General features: G+C 39.9%; 1 protein-coding gene across 4 annotated transcripts in view; it reads right to left on the bottom strand.

Moving 5' to 3' along the window:
* The window catches only part of nphp4 (nephronophthisis 4), a 185,863-nt gene that overhangs the window by 143,695 nt on the left and 17,039 nt on the right, over positions 1–25,129 (bottom strand). For all 4 annotated transcript variants that reach the window (XM_039800113.1, XM_039800114.1, XM_039800117.1 and 1 more), the window contains 2 exons: positions 10,842–11,011; positions 8,261–8,325 (listed from right to left, as the gene is read on the bottom strand). In XM_039800113.1, the coding sequence (XP_039656047.1) occupies positions 8,261–8,325; positions 10,842–11,011 (235 nt within the window). The remainder of the gene's footprint in view (positions 1–8,260; positions 8,326–10,841; positions 11,012–25,129) is intronic.

Raw genomic sequence — 25,129 nt, 5'->3', positions numbered from 1 at the left:
TAAAGTCCAGACTTCCAGGAAGAATCCAATTTGTTCACATATTGCCCAATGGTAGCTTCACAACGAAATTTCATTTTTTAAATGATTTAAGACATGAAGTTGCACTTTGAAACAAAACGGTAAATCCATGATCCCTAATATTACTATAATAATAATCTTCAGAACCACAGTCAAGTCAACATTTGTAATCTTTTTTAACCAAGAAAATAAAAGCAGCAAACGGGATCAGCTGAATAGCAGGACTGAGGAGTTGACAGGAAGGATGGGTTGAATGTCCATTTCTGCTGTAGACAGCTTTTCATCAATTTCCAGGGCCGAACCAGTGCCTTTATCTTTAAAGTCAATAAAAAGGGGGATTGAGAATGAAAGAAGATGATGGAGTACTGTATATCGCTGTGTTGTCCTCCCCTCTCTGTCCATTCATCCCAGCCAAAGCCTTTAACTCTCTCTAACAGTTGACTTACTACAAAAGAAAAAAGTGCTTATGTCTAAAGATAAAAAAAAAAGAAGGAAAAATGGTTTTGGGAAATCTCTGCCGTTGCAGCACAGCTTTAACTCTGTTCTACAAACGTTTTCACTGGTGACAGCAGCTTTCGTTGAAAAGGTATTTCTCACCATGAAACAGAAAAACGTAGGGTGGGTATGAAGGGAGAATAAGGGAGGGGTGAAATCCAGCATAGAACTTTCTTGACACAGATGGTGCCCAGGTGTCAGCAACTTTTTTCATCATTTATTTTGTGTTATTCATTATACATCAAGCTTGGGTTTCAGTCAGATGCTGTGCATAGATTAGAATTCTACCCCAAATTTTCCTTACAGCAGTGGTGTGTTACCTCTGAGTCAGTTGAGCAGCAACTTGGCAAGAGATGTGAAACCATGGAAGTGGAGGGGGAAGAAATGGCTCAGCATCAGACAAACAGAGGCAGTGGTGGTTTTGGGAGACGGTTGAGTGGGAAAGAAGAAAGTAATAAAGATGAAAACAAATGGAGTGATTTTTGAGAGAAGGTTTTACTGCCAACCTAGGTAAGGGTGAGGGATTTGAAGGGTAGATTTCTATGTTCCGTACTAAGCAATCGCTACTTTGGTGCTTCTGCATGTCACTTCGCAGAGATCACTTGTCAAACAGTGAAGCTAGTACTAAGGATTAAAACCTCAGGCTTTGCAGCACCTCAGTTTCTTAAACAAACTATTATTTGGTGATTTGGGCTGAAATGATTACGCCGGCTACACACTGGATGCGTGGCGTTTCTGTTGTGTCAGTTGCGTGGCGGCTGCGTGGCGTTTTCTATCTCTTTGCACACCAGAAACGTGTCTGACGCGGCGCTGCTGCTGCTGCTGCTAGCCTTGTCTGTACACATGTATGTTTCCCATTGATAAACTGCACTCAAGCAGTAGTATACTTCATGTTAAACATAAATATATACTGATTTGATTACAGCAAAGACAACATCGGCAGTATTGACAGCAAAATAGGCTACAGAATATTTCTTTCTGTATTGACAGGTGCAATATTTGAAAACCAATAATTATTTTTTTTTATTACATTTATATCTGCATTTATGTCAAAACCTAGAGACTTTCAAACCTCAAAATGTCATTTATTAAAAAGGTCCCATGACATGGTGCTCTTTGGATGCTTTTATATAGGCCTTAGTGGTCCCCTAATACTGTATCTGAAGTCTATTTCCCGAAATTCAGCCTTGGTGCAGAATTACAGCCACTAGAGCCAGTCCCACAATGAGCTTTCCTTAGTATGTGCCATTTCGGTGTCTGTAGCTATTGAGGAGGAGAGGGGGGGGTAAGGTGGAGGGTGGGGGTGTGGCCTTGACCAACTGCCACTTTGCTCGTTTGAAAGCCATGATGTCTCTCTCTCATGGGTGGGCCAAATTCTCTGGGTGGGCAAAGCAGAGAAATGGGAGGTAACCTTCCTCTTTATGACCTCATAAGGAGAAGATTCCAGATCGGCCCATCTGAGCTTTCATTTTCTCAAAGGCAGAGCAGGATACCCAGGGCTCGGTTTACACCTATCACCATTTCTAGCCACTGGGGGACCATAGGCAGGCTGGGGGAACGCATATTAATGTTAAAAAACCTCATAAAGTGACATTTTCATGCCATGGGACTTTTAAATGTATTTGTGTCAAAATGACATATACATTTATTTTCCTATTCTATTTTGAATGGAAACGCTTCCAACATGCCTGCGTGTCGCGTGAAAAATAGCCGTCGGTCCTATTTCTAGCATGCACATATTTTCGGCGCAGCTCGAGCCTTGCCCGAGACGTGCGTGTCACGCAGGCAGTGTGCAAGCATCGATTAAGAAAAAACATTTCTGGGCTTCAGCCTCTTGAACGCGAGAACTGTTGCTTTACTGTTTTTATACATCATTGTCAGTTGATGGGTTTTGGACTGGTGGTCAGACATATCAAACATTTTGAAAACATCAACTGGGGCTCTGGAAAATGTTGATGTGCATTTTGAGGCATGTTTTTTTATGCCGATACTGACAGACATTTGGGAATGAAAATATCCGATATGAAAAGTATATGCCAATATTTAATGCACAAAAACATTCAAACAACTTTCTTTTCTTAAACTGACATTTAAACAGGCATGGTAAGGGTTCCTTAAATTTGCTACTCAAGATACTGTACCTACGCAGTAGTACACAGATCTTGGACTATATCAAAGAGTCTGTGTCTGTTAGCTGGTGGAAATGTCGAAATGTCTTTGGGAAATAAATCACCACAAAAGGTTTTCAAGAACTGGGTATAGTTTGAATCAATACTGTTCTATATCAATCAGTAATAGAGATGCACCGTATACATGAACACACGCATAAAAGAACAGTTTCAATGTTGTAAAGCAGAGTTTTCCCCTGCTCAATAGGAGCCTCATGTGGAACATATTCCAGGTGGAGGAGCCACAACAGGGCTAAGGCGTAGTTTAACTTCCTTTTGTTTGTTGAAAGTTTGAAGTTCACCCAAACAGCAATAAAGCTTGGCGTAGGTGGAGAAAAACAAACACTTATGTGGGTTGCCTTCGAGTCGGATATGCAGGACAAACCCTTTTAAAAAAGGCACCAGCAAACCTCTTTATCTTAGCCACAGAGAGGCTTTTTGTTATATCAGTAAGAAAATGTGTCATGGCACTACCTTTCTGTCCCCCACACACAGACGTACACACAATGAATTGATGCATCGTGGTGTTGCTTCAAATTAAGATGTGCTAATGTGAACACAATGTACCATCCGTTTGTCCTCTCATCACACTAAGAGGGCCCCAGAGCAGCGCCCCTTCCTTCTTTATATTCCTTTTTTTTTTTCCTTTGCTGTACTCCTTCCACTCCTCTTGGTTGGCTGAGAGGAGAAGCTTAGATCAAGCCAATGAGCTTACTGCCTGCCTTCGTGCTTGTTTCCTCCTTCCTTTCTGCCTCCCATCCTCTAAGACTTTCAAAAGCCCCAAGGCAACTTCCTTTCCTCTATCTTCTCTCCTTTTCCCATTTCCTGCCTCTTGACCCTGACTCCGGCTCTGGAAAATAAGAAGCTTTGACTTCTCTGCCACTACCAATCTATTTTTTTCTTCTCTAGTTTCACTGCTCCTTTTTCTGTTTCAATTCAGACTGACTTAATTTATGTTTCAGCATTTGGGTTTTCTCCATTGATCTTGTGCCTTTTGGTCCAATATCTATTTCATAAGTTAAAACTGTGTTTAACGCAAGGAGCACACTTACAAAGTGAAAAGTGTGTACTACCCTTCCAGAGCCATTAAAAAAAGCTTGTTTTTTCCTGCTTTTAGCATCACCACCTTTTTTATCTTTTGAATCAGCCCAGTGGTTGTACTTTTTTTTAATCTAATCTATCCATCTAATTATGTAATCCAGTGACGTTCATTTAAAAACATAATGACATCATTATAACATTATACAGTTATGAGGATTTCCAGGGTCCCACTCCCTCCCGCTCCCTCAGATCCTCTTCCTCCTTACACCTGTCTGTCCCCTCTACCCGTCTCACCACCATGGGCAGCAGAGCATTCAGCCGCTCTGCTCCCCGTCTCTGGAATTCATTACCACCCCAACTCAGAAACATTGATTCATTCCCCCATTTGCAATTGCAACTCAAAAACACATTAAAACTGCCTCTTCCACTTGATGGCAATTGCTCTGCCTCTTTCAGTTGTTTTTATTGTTGTTTTATTCTTTATTTTTTTTGCTGCTTTTAAATGTCTTATGTATCCCTGTACGGTGTCCTTGAGTGCCGAGAAAGCCGCCTTTAAATAAAATTTATTATTATTAATTTCTACTTAACAAACCCTTTCTACTTTCCTCCTTACTGCTTTCTGTTCTTCATTATTCATGTTTCTCTATCCAGTTCTATCCATTCATTAGCCCATCCCAGAGGAGGGGGGCAGGGGGGTGTCCCACAAATGTTTTAGCAAACAACTGTGTGCACTAATTGATTTTTTGTGGGAAGAAAAACATTTGTCCCTTTTGCCCTTCTTTGTCATTGGCTATAAAAAGAGCACTGTCAACCAAACGGCTGACAGGTTGATAGCTTGACATAGCATTTTAGAGCTAAATTATTATACCTGTTACAGACATTTATGGTCACCGGAGAATGAATCATAATAACTCGAGCAATCCCCTGACTTTTTATCTAGTGCCCATTGCGGCTCAAAGTTTTCAAGAAACGTTGTGACGACAATATGCAGTTTAACATTGATTGATTTCTTAGAATCTGAGTTACCACAAGGCCACACGGTACACTCCCTCTTTCCATTCATCTGTCTTTATTCCTACTGTGAGAGGAACCCAGTGACACATTTTCAAAAAGAATATATCATATGTATCTTTCGCTGCGAGGATGCCATGCAGCAAACAATTCTCAGTGGAGTGTGAAGACAAAGACCAGCAGACAGAATGCTGACGTACACGTGGTACTCCGGAGGACAGAGTACAATTACTGGCCTTGGAACGGAAAGTAAGCTCCATTGTGTAAATAACAGGACCGAGGTTTGTTTGCTATTCTTATACTACCAGACCAGGAAAGTTCATACAGTATTGACGCAATATACACCGCGCTAAATATGTAATTGGAAGCACTTTTAAAGCACTAAAGGCACAGGGGGACAAACACAAGCTCATGTTAGTACAATAGCCTGACAGTCAATATTAACTTCTCTCAACAAGTTTTTCACAACAATAAAAAAAGCAACAAAATGCGTCAAAGTTGTTTTGGCCTTGGACGCGACATTCAGAGGAAAAAGAGGAAAAGAGTGACACTACAAAATCACAAAGCAGAGCCTTACTTAAGAGTGCTCTGCCTGGCCTCAAGCTGTATGTATGAGGCTAACTCAGACAGACTGTGGGTCGTTTAGATCATGTTTACACCAACATCTACCATTCATAAAAAAACAGCCTCAAAACAGTGGACTCAGCGGGGATCCCAACGCAGAGTGAACTTTCTGGTTCGCATTTTGTGTTCTCTCCAATACCTGGAACAACATTCCCACTCCAACGCAGCCACTTGTGTTTCCCACCAGGATATTTTCAGTCTTGTTGTGTTCACAGGGTGCCATTTGTTATTTTTGATTGGTTGCCAACATTCAAAGGGGGGAGGTCTTGGATGATATGAGCCAGTCTGAGGGCAAACGCCAAAGAAGAGAAAAGGGAGAGTAAAGATTACCTGTATGCGAGTGGAATGCTGCAGATGAATGCAAAGAGAAATGTTTTGTTGACTGATAACCCTCATCCCTGGCGTATTTCGGTTTAGTTTCTGTCTTCATCAATTTGTTAACCTAAACGAACTGAAAACAACAGAGCTCTGTGCCCCGCTGTAGACATGAGAAGAAAACCGGAGTAAGCCGGCCCAGCCACACAGTCGGGTGAGCGACAGTCTGTTTTTGGACTATATCGTTGCCATCAGCTTGTTTTAGGGCTATAAGGAAGCGCACGCCATTGTAATGATGACGGTGGGTGATGCTTGCTATGCCTTTAATATGGTAGAAATTATAGTTTCACTTTCAACCCCAACTTCATTTGCATCACATCAATAAGTAATGAAGATATTATTCCTATTCGGAGCAACAGTATTTTCAAAAACAAAGTCGGGGAAACTGAATAAAGTTGAATTTGTAATGAATGAAGGATAAAAACAATGTCAGCCTCCGGGGCATGTTTTCCCATTATAATTATTTCACACAATCAGACATGAATGACCACCATAAGGAAATGGAGCCAAGACCAGTTATGGATACTTACAAATTCACACTCAAAATGCTTCACGTCAAGCATCAGATAGAAGGACTGTGTCACAACCTGTCACGGTGGATGAGACTTAAAGTGATGCAAAGAAATAAAAAAGGCTTCGGACCATAAGAGCAACAGCAATATGTCCCTTAAAAAAAAAATTGTTCCACTAAACAATAGGCATGTGGTTAATAATTAAGCGAGCGTAAGAGTCTGTTTGAGAGTAGGTTTTCTAATATTCATGGGACATGATAGCCAAGACAGGAACTCTGGCTCTCCCTGGGCACAGTGTTATTCATACTGTGAAGCACTACAGTGTTTTGTAATTCATAACCCTGGTTTTTAGACGAACACTGAGCTTCAGTAGCAAACTCAATAATTCAAAGAGATTTTTCAAATGCAATTTTCAAATGCTAAACTGATACAAGTCTAATATTCAAAAGGTAATTCAATAATAGTTCTGATTTCCCCCCAAAACAACTCACACCCAAAGCAAAAAGAATAACCAAACTATCAACCTTCAGCAGGGAGATTCACAGATATATTTATTCATTCAATAACTTTCTTTATTATTACCTATTCACTCTATATGTAATTGTTAGTTATCATGCAGAGTGATAGGATCTTTTAAATCACTCTGAGAGCTTTGGACACAACTTGCACAAAGAAAAAAGAAAAATATAGCTAAAAAGTAAAAAACTACAAAAACTGTCCCGAGAAGAGAATGTGATGGTCAATAAAACATTGACCCTGGCTGCCTGGGAATACTTTTATTTCAAGCAAAAATACAAGGGGCAAGGTTTTGTTTGCTTCTAATATGTCTTTTTACCCTTTTAGACTTCTGTTAGACTGACGTACATGCAGTTGACCCTGCCTTCTGTGATGGTACCTGGCAGAGAATTCAGATACTGGACAGAGAACCCATCTTTGTGTCATTTCACCTTAAGTCTTCATTGCCCATCATAATGCCTGTCCAATTATTTTCTTGCACTAGTTCAAATCAGCAAGGTTTTAGGATGTTGGTGCCAGTTGAGCTATGTTAGATAAATTAAATGTTTTACTTTACAAGTAGTTGTTACATCTATGCAAATTCATTGTCTCCCAAGCTAAATTGACACAGCAGAGCCCCGCCCCTTTTTGGATTAAAGGCCTGACACACCAACCTGATAATCGACCGTCAGACAGTCTGGTGAGGTCGGTGACTCAATTCTGTTCGGTGTGTTCCATGCCGTCGTACGTCGGAGGAGCCGTCGGCCTTCATTTTGGCCGCCCTGACTTGATGGGAAGGAGGGCGGGCAGTCGGACTCAATGACCAATCTGATTGGTGGAGTGCTAAACCCGGAAATGGCGAGCGGGATGAGTGACGGACGCCTCTCAAAAGCTGACGAAAATCTTTTAAACTGACCTTTGTTGATCAGAAATTAAGACAGATTCAGCAACTGTATGGCCTATTTCTCGCTTAAACGGTTTTCAGAAACACGTTTCAGTGAACTTTTTTCGTAAAATAAGATATCGTATTTCGAACAAGCTGCCATTACTATCGGCTGGAGAAGCCAGACCCACGTGATGCGTTCGTCATTTCCGGTTTTCATTTTTTGGGCGACAATACAGATTAGCGCCGCCTGCAGTTATGGAGACGTATTACGTCTTGCGCACGGGTTGGTGTGTCAGGGCCTTTATAGTCGCCAAAGGTTATACCTGACATAAACCCTTCAGACTTTATGAAGTGTAACTGAATCATTGGTTTGATATTACATAGTGGAACAACTCAGCTTGTCATAACATGGCAAACAATAGAACTGAGGGGTGGCACTGCACCCTTTAATGTCGACAGAGTTGCGTCATTGTGTGTAGCTAAAGATGGCGTGGTATTAAAATGAATACTCCCCCACATGTAATGTGGCCCTCTCAGCTTTCCTTCTGCATTACTCCAGGGACAAATTCCTAAAGTGAATAAGCCTAATAAATACTTACAAAACATAGTATATAGTATATAAAAAAGGTCCTTACAGTCAACAATGTCCTTCAGGTGGGGATGGAGGAGGCTTCTTGGTGATCCATGGTGTAGATTCAGCCTAGGAAATTGAAACCAACCTAAATGACTGAGTGAATGAATGAATGAATGCATGCATGAATGAATGAAGCGGCTATAGTTGCCAATTTAACAAAAACGTGTCTAATGTTGTGCTTGCTACATTTAATTCTACAACCGTGTTAACAACTGGTGTCTCTTAACCGAACTAGCTCACTGACCACCCTCTAAATCCTGAATGCTGACAACAGAGCAAACCCAAAACTGCTTACGCAAATTAGTAGTTGTGCAAGCATGCAGAAAAAAGTTAAATTACTAGGGTTTAACAGGTGTATATATATATATATATATATATTAATTTTATATATATATATATATATATATACACACATATATACACACATATATATATATATATACACACATATACACACACATATATATATATATATATACATACACACATATATATATATACACACACACATACATATATATATATATATATATATATATATATATATATATATATATATATATATATACATACATACATACATACATACATACATACATACATACATACATACATACATACATACATACATACATACATACATACATACATATATATATATATATATATATATACACACATATATATATATATACAGTGCCTTGCGAAAGTATTCGGCCCCCTTGAACGTTTCGACCTTTTGCCACATTTCAGGCCTCAAACATAAAGATATAAAACTGTAATTTTTTGTGAAGAATCAACAACAAGTGGGTCACAATTATGAAGTGGAACGAAATTCATTGGCTATTTCAAACTTTTTTAACAAATAAAAAACTGAAAAAGTGGGCACGCAAAATTATTCAGCCCCTTTACTTTCAGTGCAGCAAACTCTCTCCAGAAGTTCAGTGAGGATCTCTGAATGATCCAATGTTGACCTAAATGACTAATGATGATAAATAGAATCCAGCTGTGTGTAATCAAGTCTCCGTATAAATGCACCTGCTCTGTGATAGTCTCAGAGGTCCGTGTAAAGCGCAGAGAGCATCATGAAGAACAAGGAACACACCAGGCAGGTCCGAGATACTGTTGTGGGAGAAGTTTAAAGCCGGATTTGGATACAAAAAGATTTCCCAAGCTTTAAACATCCCAAGGAGCACTGTGCAAGCGATAATATTGAAATGGAAGGAGTATCAGACCACTACAAATCTTACGAAGACCCGTCGCCTCCTTAAACTTTCAGCTCATACAATGAGAAGACTGATCAAAGATGCAGCCAAGAGGCCCATGATCACTCTGGATGAACTGCAGAGATCTACAGCTGAGGTGGGAGACTCTGTCCATAGGACAACAATCAGTCGTATACTGCACAAATCTGGCCTTTATGGAAGAGTGGCAAGAAGAAAGCCATTTTTTAAAGATATCCATAAAAAGTGTCGTTTAAAGTTTGCCAAAAGCCACCTGGGAGACACACCAAACATGTGGAAGAAGGTGCTGTGGTCAGATGAAACCAAAATCGAACTTTTTGGCAACAATGCAAAACGTTATTTGCTTCGGCGTAAAAGCAACACAGCTCATCACCCTGAACACACCATCCCCACTGTCAAACATGGTGGTGGCAGCATCATGGTTTGGGCCTGCTTTTCTTCAGCAGGGACAGGGAAGATGGTTAAAATTGATGGGAAGATGGATGGAGCCAAATACAGGACCATTCTGGAAGAAAACCTGATGGAGTCTGCAAAAGACCTGAGACTGGGACGGAGATTTGTCTTCCAACAAGACAATGATCCAAAACATAAAGCAAAATCTACAATGGAATGGTTCACAAATAAACATATCCAGGTGTTAGAATGGCCAAGTCAAAGTCCAGACCTGAATCCAATCGAGAATCTGTGGAAAGAACTGAAATACTGCTGTTCACAAACGTCTCCATCCAACCTCACTGAGCTCGAGCTGTTTTGCAAGGAGGAATGGGCCAAAAATGTCAGTCTCTCGATGTGCAAAACTGATAGACATACCCCAAGCCGCCTTACAGCTGTAATCGCAGCAAAAGGTGGCGCTACAAAGTATTAACTTAAGGGGGGGGCTGAATAATTTTGCACGCCCAATATTTCAGTTTTTTATTTGTTTAAAAGGTTTGAAATATCCAATAAATTTCGTTCCACTTCATGATTGTGTCCCACTTGTTGTTGATTCTTCACAAAAAAATACAGTTTTATATCTTTATGTTTGAGGCCTGAAATGTGGCAAAAGGTCGAAAAGTTCAAGGGGGCCGAATACTTTTGCAAGGGCACTGTATATATATATATACATATATATATATATATATATATATATATATATACATATATATATATACATATATATATATATATACATATATATATATATACATATATATATATATATAAAAAACAATCTGGTAGCCAAGGGGATGATATTAAAAGCAGCAACCCCCACACCACAATCATACCTGTCCTTCAACCATCTCATCATGAGAAACCTAATTAATACCTGGCTAGTGTAATCAACATTGGGCTAATCACCTTCTGTCCCCATCAGCAGCCTGAGCCTCTGGCCTGTTGGTAAAGAGCTCCAGGACAGTGAAGCCTCGCCCCAGGGCCTGCTGGGAGCCATCTGGCCTTGGTGACAACGACACCAGCTCCAGAACCACCACCGCACTGGGCAACCGCAGAGACGTATGGAAGTACAGGACCTACAGAACCATACAACACATGGAGTGAAGCAAGACATTGTTATGACGTGACCTAGCAGACGTTATCAATCCTACATCTCTGATTTGTTCAGATTACAGCTTGGCTTTTATCTAATGCCAATGTGTGTGATCTAAACCTTAGTGTGGCATCTGCGGGTCACAGCAGCTTTTAAACTAAGTTAGCAAGTTACACAGTACATCTTAAAATTATGTCATTGTACCATATAACACTGATATTTAGCTCTGTTAATACACTGTCAAAATGTGTTCTGTTAAAAGTTTGATTGACCGTAGAGATGGTCCGATACTGCCTAAAACGCTGGTATCGGGAAGTACTGGAGTTTATGCACCGATACGATACCACGTAATAAAGCCCTAAAGAAAATCTACATTAAAGTAGTTTATTTATGTTCTTTTTCTGTTATAACTGACTGTCTGAGTGGATAATAAAAGAAAGTTCTGTGGTGTTCGTTGTTTGTGTTTGTTCATGTTTTACAAAGAGTTTAACCTGAGCCAGACCAACAACAAAGATAGAAATAATATCACATCCATACAGGGATAGTAGTATACAGCTGTTATGACACACTGGTATCGGGTCAGTACTCGGTATCAGCCGATACGCAAGTTCAGGTATCGGAATCGGTATCGGGAAGCAAAAAATGGTATCGGGCCATCTCTAATTGACAGCTGTCACACCAGCCCAAACAAACGGCACTAAACAGGCTAAAGCACCAGGGTTTGTTTTAACCGAACCAAACCGGTTATGTGTGATAGTACATAAAAGCACCCTAAAATAAATTGAAAATTTTCTTTGGAAAAAAAATATTTTGCTGTTCAATCATGTTATGCCTTGTTCTAAAGCATTTTGTAAAATGTGGTCTACAGACGGTGCAGTCCAGGAATAGTCAAAATAATAACATCATTTACACATAGTATTGGGACCTTGATCCAGGGACAATGATAACAAAGGGCTGAAAGTAACACAAAGATAGCACTAATCACCGGGTTTGGCTGATTGTTTTACAAAAAAATGTAAAAAGAACAAAAGAAGAAGAACTGCTACCACAGTACCACAGACCTACTGTATATCCTGATATTTATGTATTCCAGATGACTGGTATCCTGAATCAACTGAATTTGGCTCCCAATGGCCACATCATTTAGTAACAAATCTTGTAATATAGATTTCATTATTTCTATCATATTTCTTCGATTTAAAAAAAGCTGGTCCTAGCAACTGCTACCAGAGCAAAAACAAATTACATTAGCAGAATGGATAAGTCACTCACTATCGATTGGTTAGGGGAAAACAAAATACCTCCTCCCAACAAGACATGAGCTAACATGAAAATGACAAATCTATTTATCTATTAATTCTGAATGAGTGAAGTGAAACGAAATGGAAGTTCAGTCTGATTATCAGGCAAAAAGATTATTTGCCTCTGTTACAATCATAAAACGAACACCTTGTTGGATGGTTTTCCTGACTTAGAAAGATTAACAAAAGCTTTTCATTCATCCAATTGTTGTGCTGCTTTTGGTTCTCTGCGGTAATGCCAAGCATGTTGGCGTCAATCTCCAGATTCCCCTAAAGGAAGGAGCCGAACATCCAGCATACCTGACTGAAGTGTGTGTGAGGAGACTTTAGGATTATGTGGCGGGGTTTGACCTCACTATTTTTACACAATTTCAGAGAAAGACAGTCAAGCCTTTTGGGAGCCCGTTTGTAGTACATGCCAGTTAGGTGCAATTGTTTACAGCCTATGATCTGCCATTCAAATTGGAAATAATAGCCTACCTACAGCAGAGCCACACTGATTTACATGCACAAAGGCCTGAATATGATAAAGAGACCCACATACTGTATTCTCTGTGATCCATTGGTCCCTGAGCACAATAAAGCCTGTTATTTTTCAAAGCCATAAAGAAGAACATGACAGTGTCAACAGAAAAAACAATGTGATAAGTAGACATCAGCTACCTTGAAATACAGAGCCAATTTTTCCCAGCCCACGGTGGCAAAGCCTGTTCATATTCAACCCCAGCTATCAGCCACCACAGAGCAGTATATTCAAATTCAAAACTTCTGAGGCATTCCTTTTCCCCCCACATCAGTCTTTTATCTATGTGCACGGTGAGTTTAAATTACTAGTTTCCAAAATACAAACACTGCTGAATACAAATGGAAAACATGGGAGGCAAAGATACTCGTCTATCCATCATTTGGTTTTCTTTTTGCTCGTTTTCATATATTTACTGGACTTTGCCTTACCAACAAGGATGTTGAGATTCACAAAATAGCTCATAATCTGCTGTGTCTGCTAAAATGAAAGTCTCTTTTATACTTAACACAATATCTCTGTTCTAATCTGACAACTGACAAATTGTTCAATAATGGTAATGCACATTTTCTGGTACTGAGCATTTATTCTGTGCGTTTGCTGAGCTGGAATTCAGACAGATATTCGAGCAGCAGCAAACCCTGGCTGAGCTGAGAAAGTAAAAATACCCCCTATCCCAAGATGCATGTCATTCAGTATTCATGGACTGAAAACTTTACTTTCACTCAGTTTATTTATGTATTATTTCCCTCCAACCTTAACTCCCAAATCAAAGTCTTATCTGTGACTGAACTTCTCTTGAACTTATCCCAAGCTGTATAAACAAGACATTGTTTCATATATAATATTCCGTATTTTTTATGATGTTCACCCAAGTTTCCTCTTTCGGTGATAATGTGGGATTTGCATTGTGGTCAAAGATGTATTCCCCAGTCTCAGAGCAATCCAAACGTGGACAGTGTTCATGACGGATTTCAAATTCAGAGGTAGAATTTCTTTTTCATCTGCCTCACTGCTTTGATATACCTCCAAATTGATTCTGTGCCGATCTCAGGAAAAAAATAAACACTATTTCCCCACAGAGCAAATATCTCCCTTACTCAGTTTGCAATAATTCCGATGGATGTAGTCAATGCTCAAGAAAAACAGCCATGACTTTTTATGAATATTTTGAGACAGACAAGCTGAACTAGAGAAAAAATAGTGTCAAATGTTTGGAATACATATTTTTACCTAGATTCATTATACATGAGCTGATTTGTACAGTTTTTCCACAATGGTACAACATGCTTTAGCTGCCCCTTGTCCCGCTCACAGGGCCTTTTTCATATCTTTTTCCAATACAAATTCTCAGATGGAAGATTTCTTAGATTTCATGGACTTCACATTCAAATATTCAACACTGATATTACTTCAGTTTGCCTGAGCAAAGCTCCAAATCTGTACCATTTCAAGACCAACATAATTGACTACACTTTTCCCCCAGAACTTCAGGTTAAGGCAATGTTATGAGAACTTGCTCCTTCCCGACTCCACGGGAGCACTGGGAGATGTCATTGAGAAAACAGCTTGCATCGGCAGCAACGCCAGGCACAGCATATGTCGGACCTAATGAGAGGTTATACTGCGCAGCGACTGTCAAAAAGCAGTAATCGATTCTCACAGGGGTAAATATCCATACACACACACACACACACACACACACACAAAGAGGGGCGAACGGCAAGGGGATGACATTAAAACATCATTAACACAGAGGCATGTAGGCTTGACGTCACTGTCACTACCAACAACCAGTCTGTCTGCAGTTTCTGGGTTTTTTGCTGAGACCCCTTTGTGGGTGACATAGAACTTAACTATGACAAGAACAAGGGAAATGGAAGTGTGAGGGAGCTGTTGTGTGATGTAAAGCTACAGTAGAAAGCGAGAGACGTAAAGGGAATATATTGTGATGGTGGTTCTGCCTTGAATCATTTTAGCTCTGTCTCAAAGACAAATGGTTTTACTTGTAATGGAGCCAGGTAAGAAACGTATCCTTGTAAAATGGTGGATCGAACTTTCATACTCAGACAAAAATCATGTAATATGGTGTTAAGGCTGACAGATTGGTACAAATAAAAAATGTTGCACACAGTGAATAAACAGAGAAAAAGTAAAAATATATATCTGGTTTGACCGCCGGAGGTTCCGTCGCATGTCCCTCATTTTTGGCCGGATGTTCCTCACCTCCCGCTTTTTTTGTGTTGGCATTCTATACTCGGTCGATTCGTGAAATATCCTCGGAGGATGGGTAAAACACAGGACTTTCACCCAGGAGACTAGGGATCGTGTCCCGCGTGTCATGTTAAAGTCAACCGCTGCTTTCTTCTTTTCCTAAACCCAACCCCGTTCTTCTTTTCCTAAACCCAACCCCGTTCTTCTTTTCCTAAACCCAACCCCGTTCTTCTTTTCCTAAACCCAACCCCGTTCTTCTTTTCCCAACCCCATTCTTCTTATCCTAAACCCAACCCCGTTCTTCTTATCCTAAACCCAACCCCGTTCTTCTTTTCCTAAACCCAACCCTGTTATTGTTTTCCTAAACCCAACCCGTTCGCCGTGATGGTAATTCCTCGAGCCGTCTTTCCTGCTCCGTCTCTGTGTCGCTCTTACACTGTTATTACACGTTATCTGTAAGATCCCAAAATGGTGGGCGGGCTCAGACACCTCCCAAATCGTCACGTGGCAACAACCTCCTGTTCATTATAGGATCGATTTAAAAATTTTACTACTGACTTTTAAATGCTTAAATGGCCTTGCTCCATTATATTTAACAGAGCTTCTGCACGCTCATATCCCGGCTAGAGTGCTAAGATCCGCTAATCTCCTCCTCTTGGATGTACCGAGAAGCAGACTAAAAACCAGAGGTGATCGAGCCTTCAGTGTAGCTGCCCCTAACTTGTGGAACAACTTGCCAGTCCATATCAGAACCTGCCAAACTCTGGAATGCTTTAAATCATTGTTAAAAACTCATTACTTTTCTTTGGCTTTTCCTTCGATTTAGGTTTGTTATTTCCTGGTAATTTTAATTTTATTTTAATTTCACTATACCTCGTATACTGTATATTACACATGTTTTATTGTTGTATAAAATGTATGAGCTGTAATTTGTTGTTGTTGTTTTAACCTGTGAAGCACCTTGGTCAACCATGGTTGTTTTTAAGCGTGCTATATATAAATAAATTGATTGATTGATTGATTGATTCCCAAATCGTCACGTGACGGCACACGTGGATAGCTCAAAATGCGTACAGATAACACGCCACTTGGCTTTAGGAAAGTGGCATGTATGTTTACGCAAAGTCATGATGTAATGTTGACACAGAGGTCTCCAACCTTTCTTCATCTGAGGGCTACTTTAAAATAACCAAAGTAGCCATGAGCTACTTGCATCACGTCGCTTACATTCATTTATATAACACACATAAGCTGAATGAAGCTACTGTTTGCTGAAATTGCAATACCCAAAGTTTATGAAAAATCTTAACTTCACTCAAGGTTCATGACTATTTTACACTTCTTTAGCCCACAAAGTTAGCTACATCACTGAAAATATTCCCATCAGGGTCCAAGAAAAAATTACGACTTTACACATCTATGGCCCACAAAGTTAACTACCTCACTTTTAATATTGTGGTAACCCCTGGTATACAGTGATTTGTAATGTGTATAACTTGTTTTGGAAAATGTGAAAACATGCTTATATAATAGCTTCATAGAGTTCTATTAGTGGCTGTTGGTGCTAAACAAGCAATTATGAACCACTCATAGTGCTATCAGACTGTAAAAACTGAGGCTAATTCTCCCTGCCCCCTTGAGGTGGTCATTCAAATGCCTGACTTGTGGGGAACTGGGCAAGCACTGAAGGGGGGATGAGAGAGGCAGCAAATGAGCATTGGTTTGGCATAGAGGTCCAGAGCAACTGGAGTGTAATTGACAGGGCCCAGTTGTTTGACCCCTAGAGGATTCCCAAAAGAAAAGCATACAGGGCATTTGCATTTAGCCTACATGCTGGCTGGGATGCTGGGAGCACTAGTGTCAGCTACATGGGACTTAGAAAACAGGCCAGCTCCACATGTCTGCATGTCTGTATTAACTATTCACATTATATGCATAACATTATATTCACCTGTATAAATGCATGTCACTGTGTGTCTAAAATGAAAAAAGGCTTCCAACATACAGCATTGAAAAAAAAAGGAAAAATACACAATCAGGCTTTAATGCATTATATAACTGAACATATAACTGTGAGCTCCTATTATGTATGTACTACAGTTGTTGTATACCTTTTGCCTTCACCCTGGGAGTTTGTTGTTCAAAGCAAACTCAAAGTCAAAGCTCAGCTCATGAAGTCCTATGAAGCTAAGCAGGGGCATGCACTCAGGAAGATTCTTGGCTGTAGCCATAGCTCTAGCGTGCAACCAAAAATGCAACTAAACGTTTTCATTTGTTACACCGGTGCGCCTGACATTTAACAGGTGACATCACAACCTTAAAACATACCAGAGATTTCTAATGAAGAGAACTATTGCTTGTTTTTTCGTAAAGAAAAATGCTGCAGTGCCGTTACACCTGTCCCCAGCCACGAAAGGCCCAGGACTCCCTAAAAGATACCTGACATCTGAAGTGTTGTGTTCCTGATGCGTGTTCTCGTCGGCCCGCATTGGGTCATCTGGTCACTTTTTGTTTAAGATAGCAAATTCGTAACCTAAAAGGTTGTTTTTGTTATTAGCCTAATAATAATATAAACTTCAAACAGAGATGATTTAAAAACATTTTGTGATATATATATATATATATATATATATATAAATAAAATACCATGTTTTTAAGGAGTCCGCTTATTGCACAAAGTGTGGCCAAAGCATAACTGGGAACAGTGCTTTTGCTGAAGAAGCATCGACGTTCTGAATTGAAACGTTAAAAAAGCACAATGTCTCCAAGAAACAAGTCCTGTGCCATGACAGGGTGCACCTAAATGAAGTGCTGGTTCATCTAGGCTAAATGAAAAGTAAGGCACACCAGTGCCACCAATGTAAAAAGCCCTGTTCCCTGTGTAACGCTTTGATACTAGTTTTGGCAGCATAGCCAATGCATTGAGGTGGAGGGGAGAGAGAGAAAGAGAGGGAGAAAAAGAGAGAGGGAGAGATACAGTAAGTCATTTGACAGGCACAGAACCAGCAGGTATCAGCATCACAAATCCTCTCTGTGTGAAATTCTGTGACTGTCACCAGCAAAGGAGAAATGAGAGATGGTGGTGTGGATGATAGAGAGGCAGAGAAAATGACAGGAATGGAGGCTCCAGGCTTCCTTACGGCCAATTATGTCACTGGATCACAGCTGGGGCAGACAGGATTGAGTATGCATATGTGTGACAGTTAAATCTTCTAAATAGCGTCGGTAGTTAAAATTCTCTGTAGTCTAAAATAGCCAAAAAAGAAAGCAGACCATTAGAATCGGTCTGAATTGGTCTGGAGAATAATTAATCCCACACAGAGAGAAAATGGGAACACTGGTAGCAGCACGATGAGCCACAAATTAACAAACAAAATTGCAATACATGTCACAAGAATCAATGTATAAAAAATAAAATTAAAAAAAGTTCAGACCACTAAATCACTGCCACATTCTACATTGTTTTTCAGCGATTCAGGTAGGTCTGCTGCTGTTCTCATCAGAGCTTTCTAGGTGGGATTAAGAATGGAGATATTATCTTCCCGTGTCAGACCCAGTAAAATAGCAACAGATAAATTGCCGAAAAAAGTGTGGATGGGATTGACGTAGCTAAACTGGTTGTTGTAAGTCAAAATAATAACTCTTAAAGCAACAAGTTCTTCGACCAGCATAAAACGTTTACATCAATGCTCCATAGCCACTGCTAGCTGCTTCTATGTTAACTCAAAAAGACCTCAACGGGACAGACTTTATATGTGATTGATCGAGGCAAAATAACACCAGCTCCAAAGAGAAAATGTTTAACTTAAACACAATGCCTGACTGTTTAATGAAGTGAAACAAAATGGCAATTAGTCTGATTATCAGGCTACTCTGGTGCCCAGTTGGGTCTCAATTACTAGGAACAAAGTGAGACCTATACTTTGAATTCCTCTTATACACCCACATAGTCAGAATGTCATCATTCTTACCATTTTTTATCTAGGGCACATAGGGGTTCAGTAATATGTCCGCAGACATTATCTTAATTTGTGCTGAGAAAAATACCATATTCAGTGTTACCCTTATAAATACCATATTCAGTGTTACCCTTATAATTGTACAAGCCTGGCGGGCCTGTACATTAAAACACTTTTAATGCCAAAAATAAATAAAGATCCATTTAAGTTGTTCCTCTTAATTCATTCCTCAGCGGGGCTGCGCCGGGAACTGAAACTGTCTGTGGTTACTTGACATGTCTGTTATAACAGCAGGACAGCCAAGGGCGTTGTTGTTACTTGACATATTTTCTTTTTAAATACGTGTGATGCAGTGGATCTAATTCATGCCGATGTGAAGAGTGGTTTAAGAGTATTTTGAAAAGAAACTGTTAAATATTTGGAAAGATAACTGATGCATATTTAAAGAAACTTTAAAGAGTTGTGTGTAAATCCCATCCGCCGGGCCAAAGCAGTCCACCTTGGGGAAACAGTGAAGGAACGGTGCAAACCAGGCAGCAGTTTTATCTTTTGCTATAGTTAAAATAAGTAAATGTGGATCCTTGTAAAAAGAATATGCCTACATCTTACCATTAGCATAAAACACTCCTGAACTTGTATATAGGAGGGCCATTATGCAGGATAAGAGATGTAGAAGCTGAGGAGGCAACTAATGAAAGCCTGAAGCATGACAGGTGAAAAAAGAACAAGCAGTGTAATGTAGCTGATTGAGAAGTTGAAGGCTCAAAAGGTGTTCTATCGCCTGAGTGACTGGTGCAAGAAGGAAAAAAAGAGGCTTGGACTGCATTAATGGAGACAGTGTATGTGTCCACTGAGGTGTACAATGTGGCTTAAGTAAAAAAAAAAAAAAAAGAAAGAAAAAGTGGTTTGATATCAAAGTTTATGTCGTAAGGACAAAGCAAAAAAAGAAGAAAAAAAAACAGGTGGAGGACAGGGAAATGCGGATTTATCAGCCACAAATCAGAGGACTGCCGCAATTATTGGAGAAACAGCCCAATTATGTAGAATCCCTCCAAGGAATGAGGGTGACAGTGATACGATTTCTATCAGAACAGAGACTTTCATCGACCAGCAAGTCTCATTTTTCAAAAAATCTTCATCTGAGGCTATTTTAGACTACAGAGAATTTTAACAGCCAGCGAAGCTATTTAGAAGTGACCAACCGTTCATTGTCATTGTAGATAATGATGCCCAGCCAGCATGTTTACATCTGAACCTCAATACTTTTCTGGTACTGACCGAAGTGTGTCCATAGCACCAAGAACTACAAACTGTCGTGCCTGCTCAGTTGGTAGAGCCGCCGCACATGTAGAGGTTTATTCCTCGATGCAGAAGGTCCAGGGTTCGAATCTGACCTGTGATGGTTTTCCTGCATGTCTTCCCCCCTCTCTCCCCCATTCATATCTCAGCTTTCCTCTCTAATAAAAGGCAGAAATGCCCCAAAGAAATAAAAAAGAAAAAAAAATGAAAACTGTTACAGATAATTACATTATCAAATAATAGACAGAACCACTGAAATTATATGAAAGTTCATTTTACTTGAGAACCCCACAAGGAGACAGTTACAGTACTCCCAACTCACGGCATCTCCTCTGCCTGCTCTGCTCTCAGAAACATCCTGTCCCTTTCACAAGGACAGACGATGGCTCCATGGTATCTTGTGAGCGTGTAATCATTATAATACACACACACATATATATACACACATATACATATATATATATATATATACACACACACACATATATATATATAAATAAAATATAATAATATAATTACAAACAGTTTAAATAACAACAAGAGAGAAAGTATGTCAATCTAAATTTCTCTAACAACTGTCAAGTAGCGAAAGCTGGCATCAAATGTCAGATTCGTAATTTTGTTTATGTATGGTTTGATCTGATAGTTCCTGATAAAATCTAAATTTATTTTGACTCGTACAGTGCCCATTCAAAACGTTCCCATTGAACGGGCCAAATGCTTGGCCTCCGGTATTGCTGCTTGCAGCTTTCTCCAGAACCGCTCCTCCGGATAACTTTACACTCAAAATGTGCTTCCTTGGGTAATGAGCAGAACATTGACGCTGACATTACATAGTTGTGTCCCGTCATAGTTGTGAGTTTGCTACTATGTAACATCTCCGGTCTCTCTTTCTTCATCCACTGAAAGAAGAGCAAGTTGTACCCAGCATGCCGTTCTGCGGTGTAAGAGTTAATAAGGATCCCCTCTCAATAGGGCTGGGCAATATATCGATATCGTGATATGAGACTAGATATCGTCTTAGATTTTGGATATCGTAATATCGTGATATGGCGTAAGTGTTGTCTTTTCCTGGTTTTAAAGGCTGCATTAAAGTGATGTCCTTTTCTGAACTTACCAGACTGTTGTAGCTGTTCTATTATTTGCCTTTACCCACTTAGACATGATGTCCACATTACTGATTATTATTTATCTAAAATCTAAGTGTGAAGATATTTTGTTAAAGCGCCAATTGTCAACCCTAGAATATCGCCGCAATATCGATATCGAGGTATTTGGTCAAGAGTATCGTGATATCTGATTTTCTCCATATCACTCATTCCTACCTCTCAATACACTACACAGTGTGTACATAACGCAACACTAATCAATATGTCCCGTAGATCTCAAGAGCTCACACTCGACACTGCACTTCCTGGGATCCTCAGCAATACACCTGGCAAACTGTTCTCGAGAAAATCGAAGTACAGAAAGGCAAACAGAGACTTCTTCCATTTTAGTTGGATAACCAGGCCACAATTAATGCTATGCTACGAATTAAAAGTTTGTTTGTAGAAAAGTGTGACTGATAAATCATTTTTAAATGATACATTTCAAAATCTTTTCAGTACTGCATCCACCAACAAAGGAAAATAAAAAATATGCATTTATTTAGCAGAAAAGTGCATGACTACTCCAGGTCTGCTTACTAGTTTTTTCCGGAGCTTCCAACCACATCTCATGGTCTTGGTTTTCCTTTCTTTTTATATTTGCCATCTGTAATGCAAAAATACTCGCAGATGCAAAGCCAAAATGTTTAGCAGAGAGTATAAATCCCCTACCACAGATTCTGACTGAATGAAGTCTAGTCTCTTGCTACACTGGCTCTATGCCAGTTGTTTCGCAGCACTATGATCTATGACTAGTATCATGGCTGACCAGCTTGCTACACTACAGCAACAATTACACATACACATTAATGCCACACACTCCTTTGTGTTTAATTTACCTTTTCAGTCTTTTGCTTCCATTTACTTTCACATAACTCACTCTAAATCATGAGCCACTCTGTGGTTTTGTTGCTTATGATTTGGGTCCTCTCAATGTCAAGCAAAGCAGCAACATTAAAAACAAGTTAATGCCAAGCAGGAAAACTTTGTCGTTTGTATTGTTGGAAAAAAGAAAATGGGTGTCCAAAATGGAAATGGTCCATCGTCTGAGGTGCACAAATGTTCAATTCATTTCATGGCAATCTGTCTTTTACATTTATTGAAAGATAAACGTAGCAATCTTGCCATTTATTTTTGCAATATAAACATAGGTCAAAGGCTTGGTCCAGGGGGGATTTTGACCTTATAATAATGCTAATAAAAGGGAGGGTCACGAGAATCTTTAGGTATAACAATCTTTAGGTATAACATCCTCTAAAGACTATACATAATACAGGTCACGCTACTCTGAGAAGTAGCAGTACCAAACTGATCATCCTCGGACCCCACAGAAAGCGAGGCAAATGTTCACAATTCCATTGTGTATTTGAATTCAAATGCAACATGTCTGAAAACACATTACTTACTAGTTATTACCAGAAAGAAACAGGCAAACTCTTTCTCTCTAGATACAATGTGGGGAAAACAGACACTGACAAAGATGGATAATGGCTCCAAACAGACTCGGGTATAACAGATGAAGTTGAAAACGGACTAAGGTCCTGAAAGCAGAGGGAATGTCTACTCTGAGTTATGTGTGTCCTGACAGGTTATGTGCCCTGGATCATAGCCAAGGCTGGTCTGAGACAGATGAGAAATTAACAAGATGAAAGAACAGTGATACAGTAGTGTAGTCATTCATGACATTTTCCTTATATTTATCTTGCTTCAAACATAGTCCAAACTTATTGTCAGCATCAACACTGACCAGTGACGTCATTAGGCCTATTTTAGGGGGGTTGAAGATATATATATATATATATATATATATATATATATATAGATAGATAGATAGATAGATAGATAGATAGATAGATAGATAGATAGATAGATAGATAGATATTCCTATAGAGGCAGGCAGATATTTATTTTTAAAGGCCAGTTATTTCATGGATCCAGGATACTATATATCCTGATAAAGTTCCCTTGGCCTTTGGAATTAAAATAGCCCCACATCATCACATAGCCTTCACCATACCTAGAGATTGGCATGGTTTTATGTCATTAGCCTAATAGCTGGTTTGATTTGCATTGAGAGATGATTTTATGGAAAGTACCCCATGCCAAGCTCTAGGTGGTGAAGGGTATGCAAGCTGTACACTTAATACTTTACATTGTAGCAAAGTGTAATTTCTTCAGTGTTGTCCCATTAAAAGATATAATGAAATATTTACTAAAATATGAAGGGTGTACTCACTTTTGTAAGATACTGTAAGTGTAGCTCTAATACAGTAACGAAAGTGATGTGATGTGAGTGCAAAGATTTTGCAAACGCAAGTTACAAATACCCTGGGGGCTAAGCCCCCCCCCCCTGTCTTTCAATCCTAGTGACGTCCCTGACACTGACTCCAGTTTCCATTATACATGCGTGCAGTGCACATAATAAAAACCAGGACAACTCCCATAACCTTTTCACCAAGTCCCCGTTCTTCGTTTTTAGCTTCAGCATGTCTGATACTCGCTGCCTTGTTCCTGACTCCAACAAAATCCAAAAGATTCTGCATTCTACAACATCCCCAGCTTTGCCAGTGACAGATCTCAGCTCTCGCTGGGTAAAGTCTTAGTTTGTCACCCAGGTTTTGGTCTCCTGACATTTTGTAAATCCTGTCTGAAATGCCTCACAGTCAAACTGTGGGCACTGACTGTGAATGCTGGAGATGCATCACAATAAGGGAGGAATGCAGAAGATATACAACGATGTAAAGGGTTGGAGGAACACTGCCAGACTTCAGATTCAAAAAGGTATTCTAAAAAGGTATATTTCAACAAAAGTTGATATATGTCAAAGCCTGGAACAACAAAGTACAAGACAGACAGAATCTCTTTCTTTATATCTGTCTCAATGTCTCTCTACCCTACACACAGCGGTGCAGACCCCCTGATAGCAGAACTATAGGGACAAGGGACTCTATGACTGTGTGTTGAGCTCATGGGTGCTTGCTTGCGTGCATTCATGTGTACATGCGTGCATGCGTACATGCGTGCATGCGTACGTGCGTGCATATTTGCATGTGTGGAAGGAAAAGAGGGAGTGACGGTAAGAGAAATTAGCTAGTGATGGCACAAGAACAGTCAAGTTGGAATCAGGTCAATACGTACCACACACAGTAAAAATAAGTCACACACATACACAAACATAACAGCTTCTCGAGGCTCTCATCTCTCCCTACTGTCACCTAGGCAGTAGCTGTTGCGGCCCTTGAATTCCCTCGATCTCACACACACGCGCACACACACCTACAAGATATAGCTGTGTGTTACGGGGTGTGCCACTCCAGTGTGTAAAGCTGTTAAGCAGCAGCTGCTCCACTAGATGTTCGGTCCCCTTGGAGCTGAAATATTGATCAGCTCTCGGGCAAGGCAGCGGCATCTTCGCCCCCCACCATCCCCATGTATAATTGAAGTGTATATCTCTTAGTGTGGCATGCCAGTTGGGAGAAGGAATTAAGCCCCAAGGTAAGCTGAAGGCCTGTCTTTGCTGCTGTAGCAGCTCCTTTGTCCATCAATCATATGGCTTCTCACAAAGGCGGGTTTCATGGGTTCGGTACATTTACTGTAGGAAGTGCCATGCCTTGTAAAAAGAGAATGGAAGACAGAACATAACAAAACTCAATATAA

The sequence above is a fragment of the Perca fluviatilis genome, chromosome 5, assembly GCF_010015445.1.
Source record: "Perca fluviatilis chromosome 5, GENO_Pfluv_1.0, whole genome shotgun sequence".
NCBI classification, from domain to species: domain Eukaryota; kingdom Metazoa; phylum Chordata; class Actinopteri; order Perciformes; family Percidae; genus Perca; species Perca fluviatilis.
Note: the sequence above shows the minus strand (reverse complement) of the source record. Positions and strands in the feature narration are given on the sequence as shown.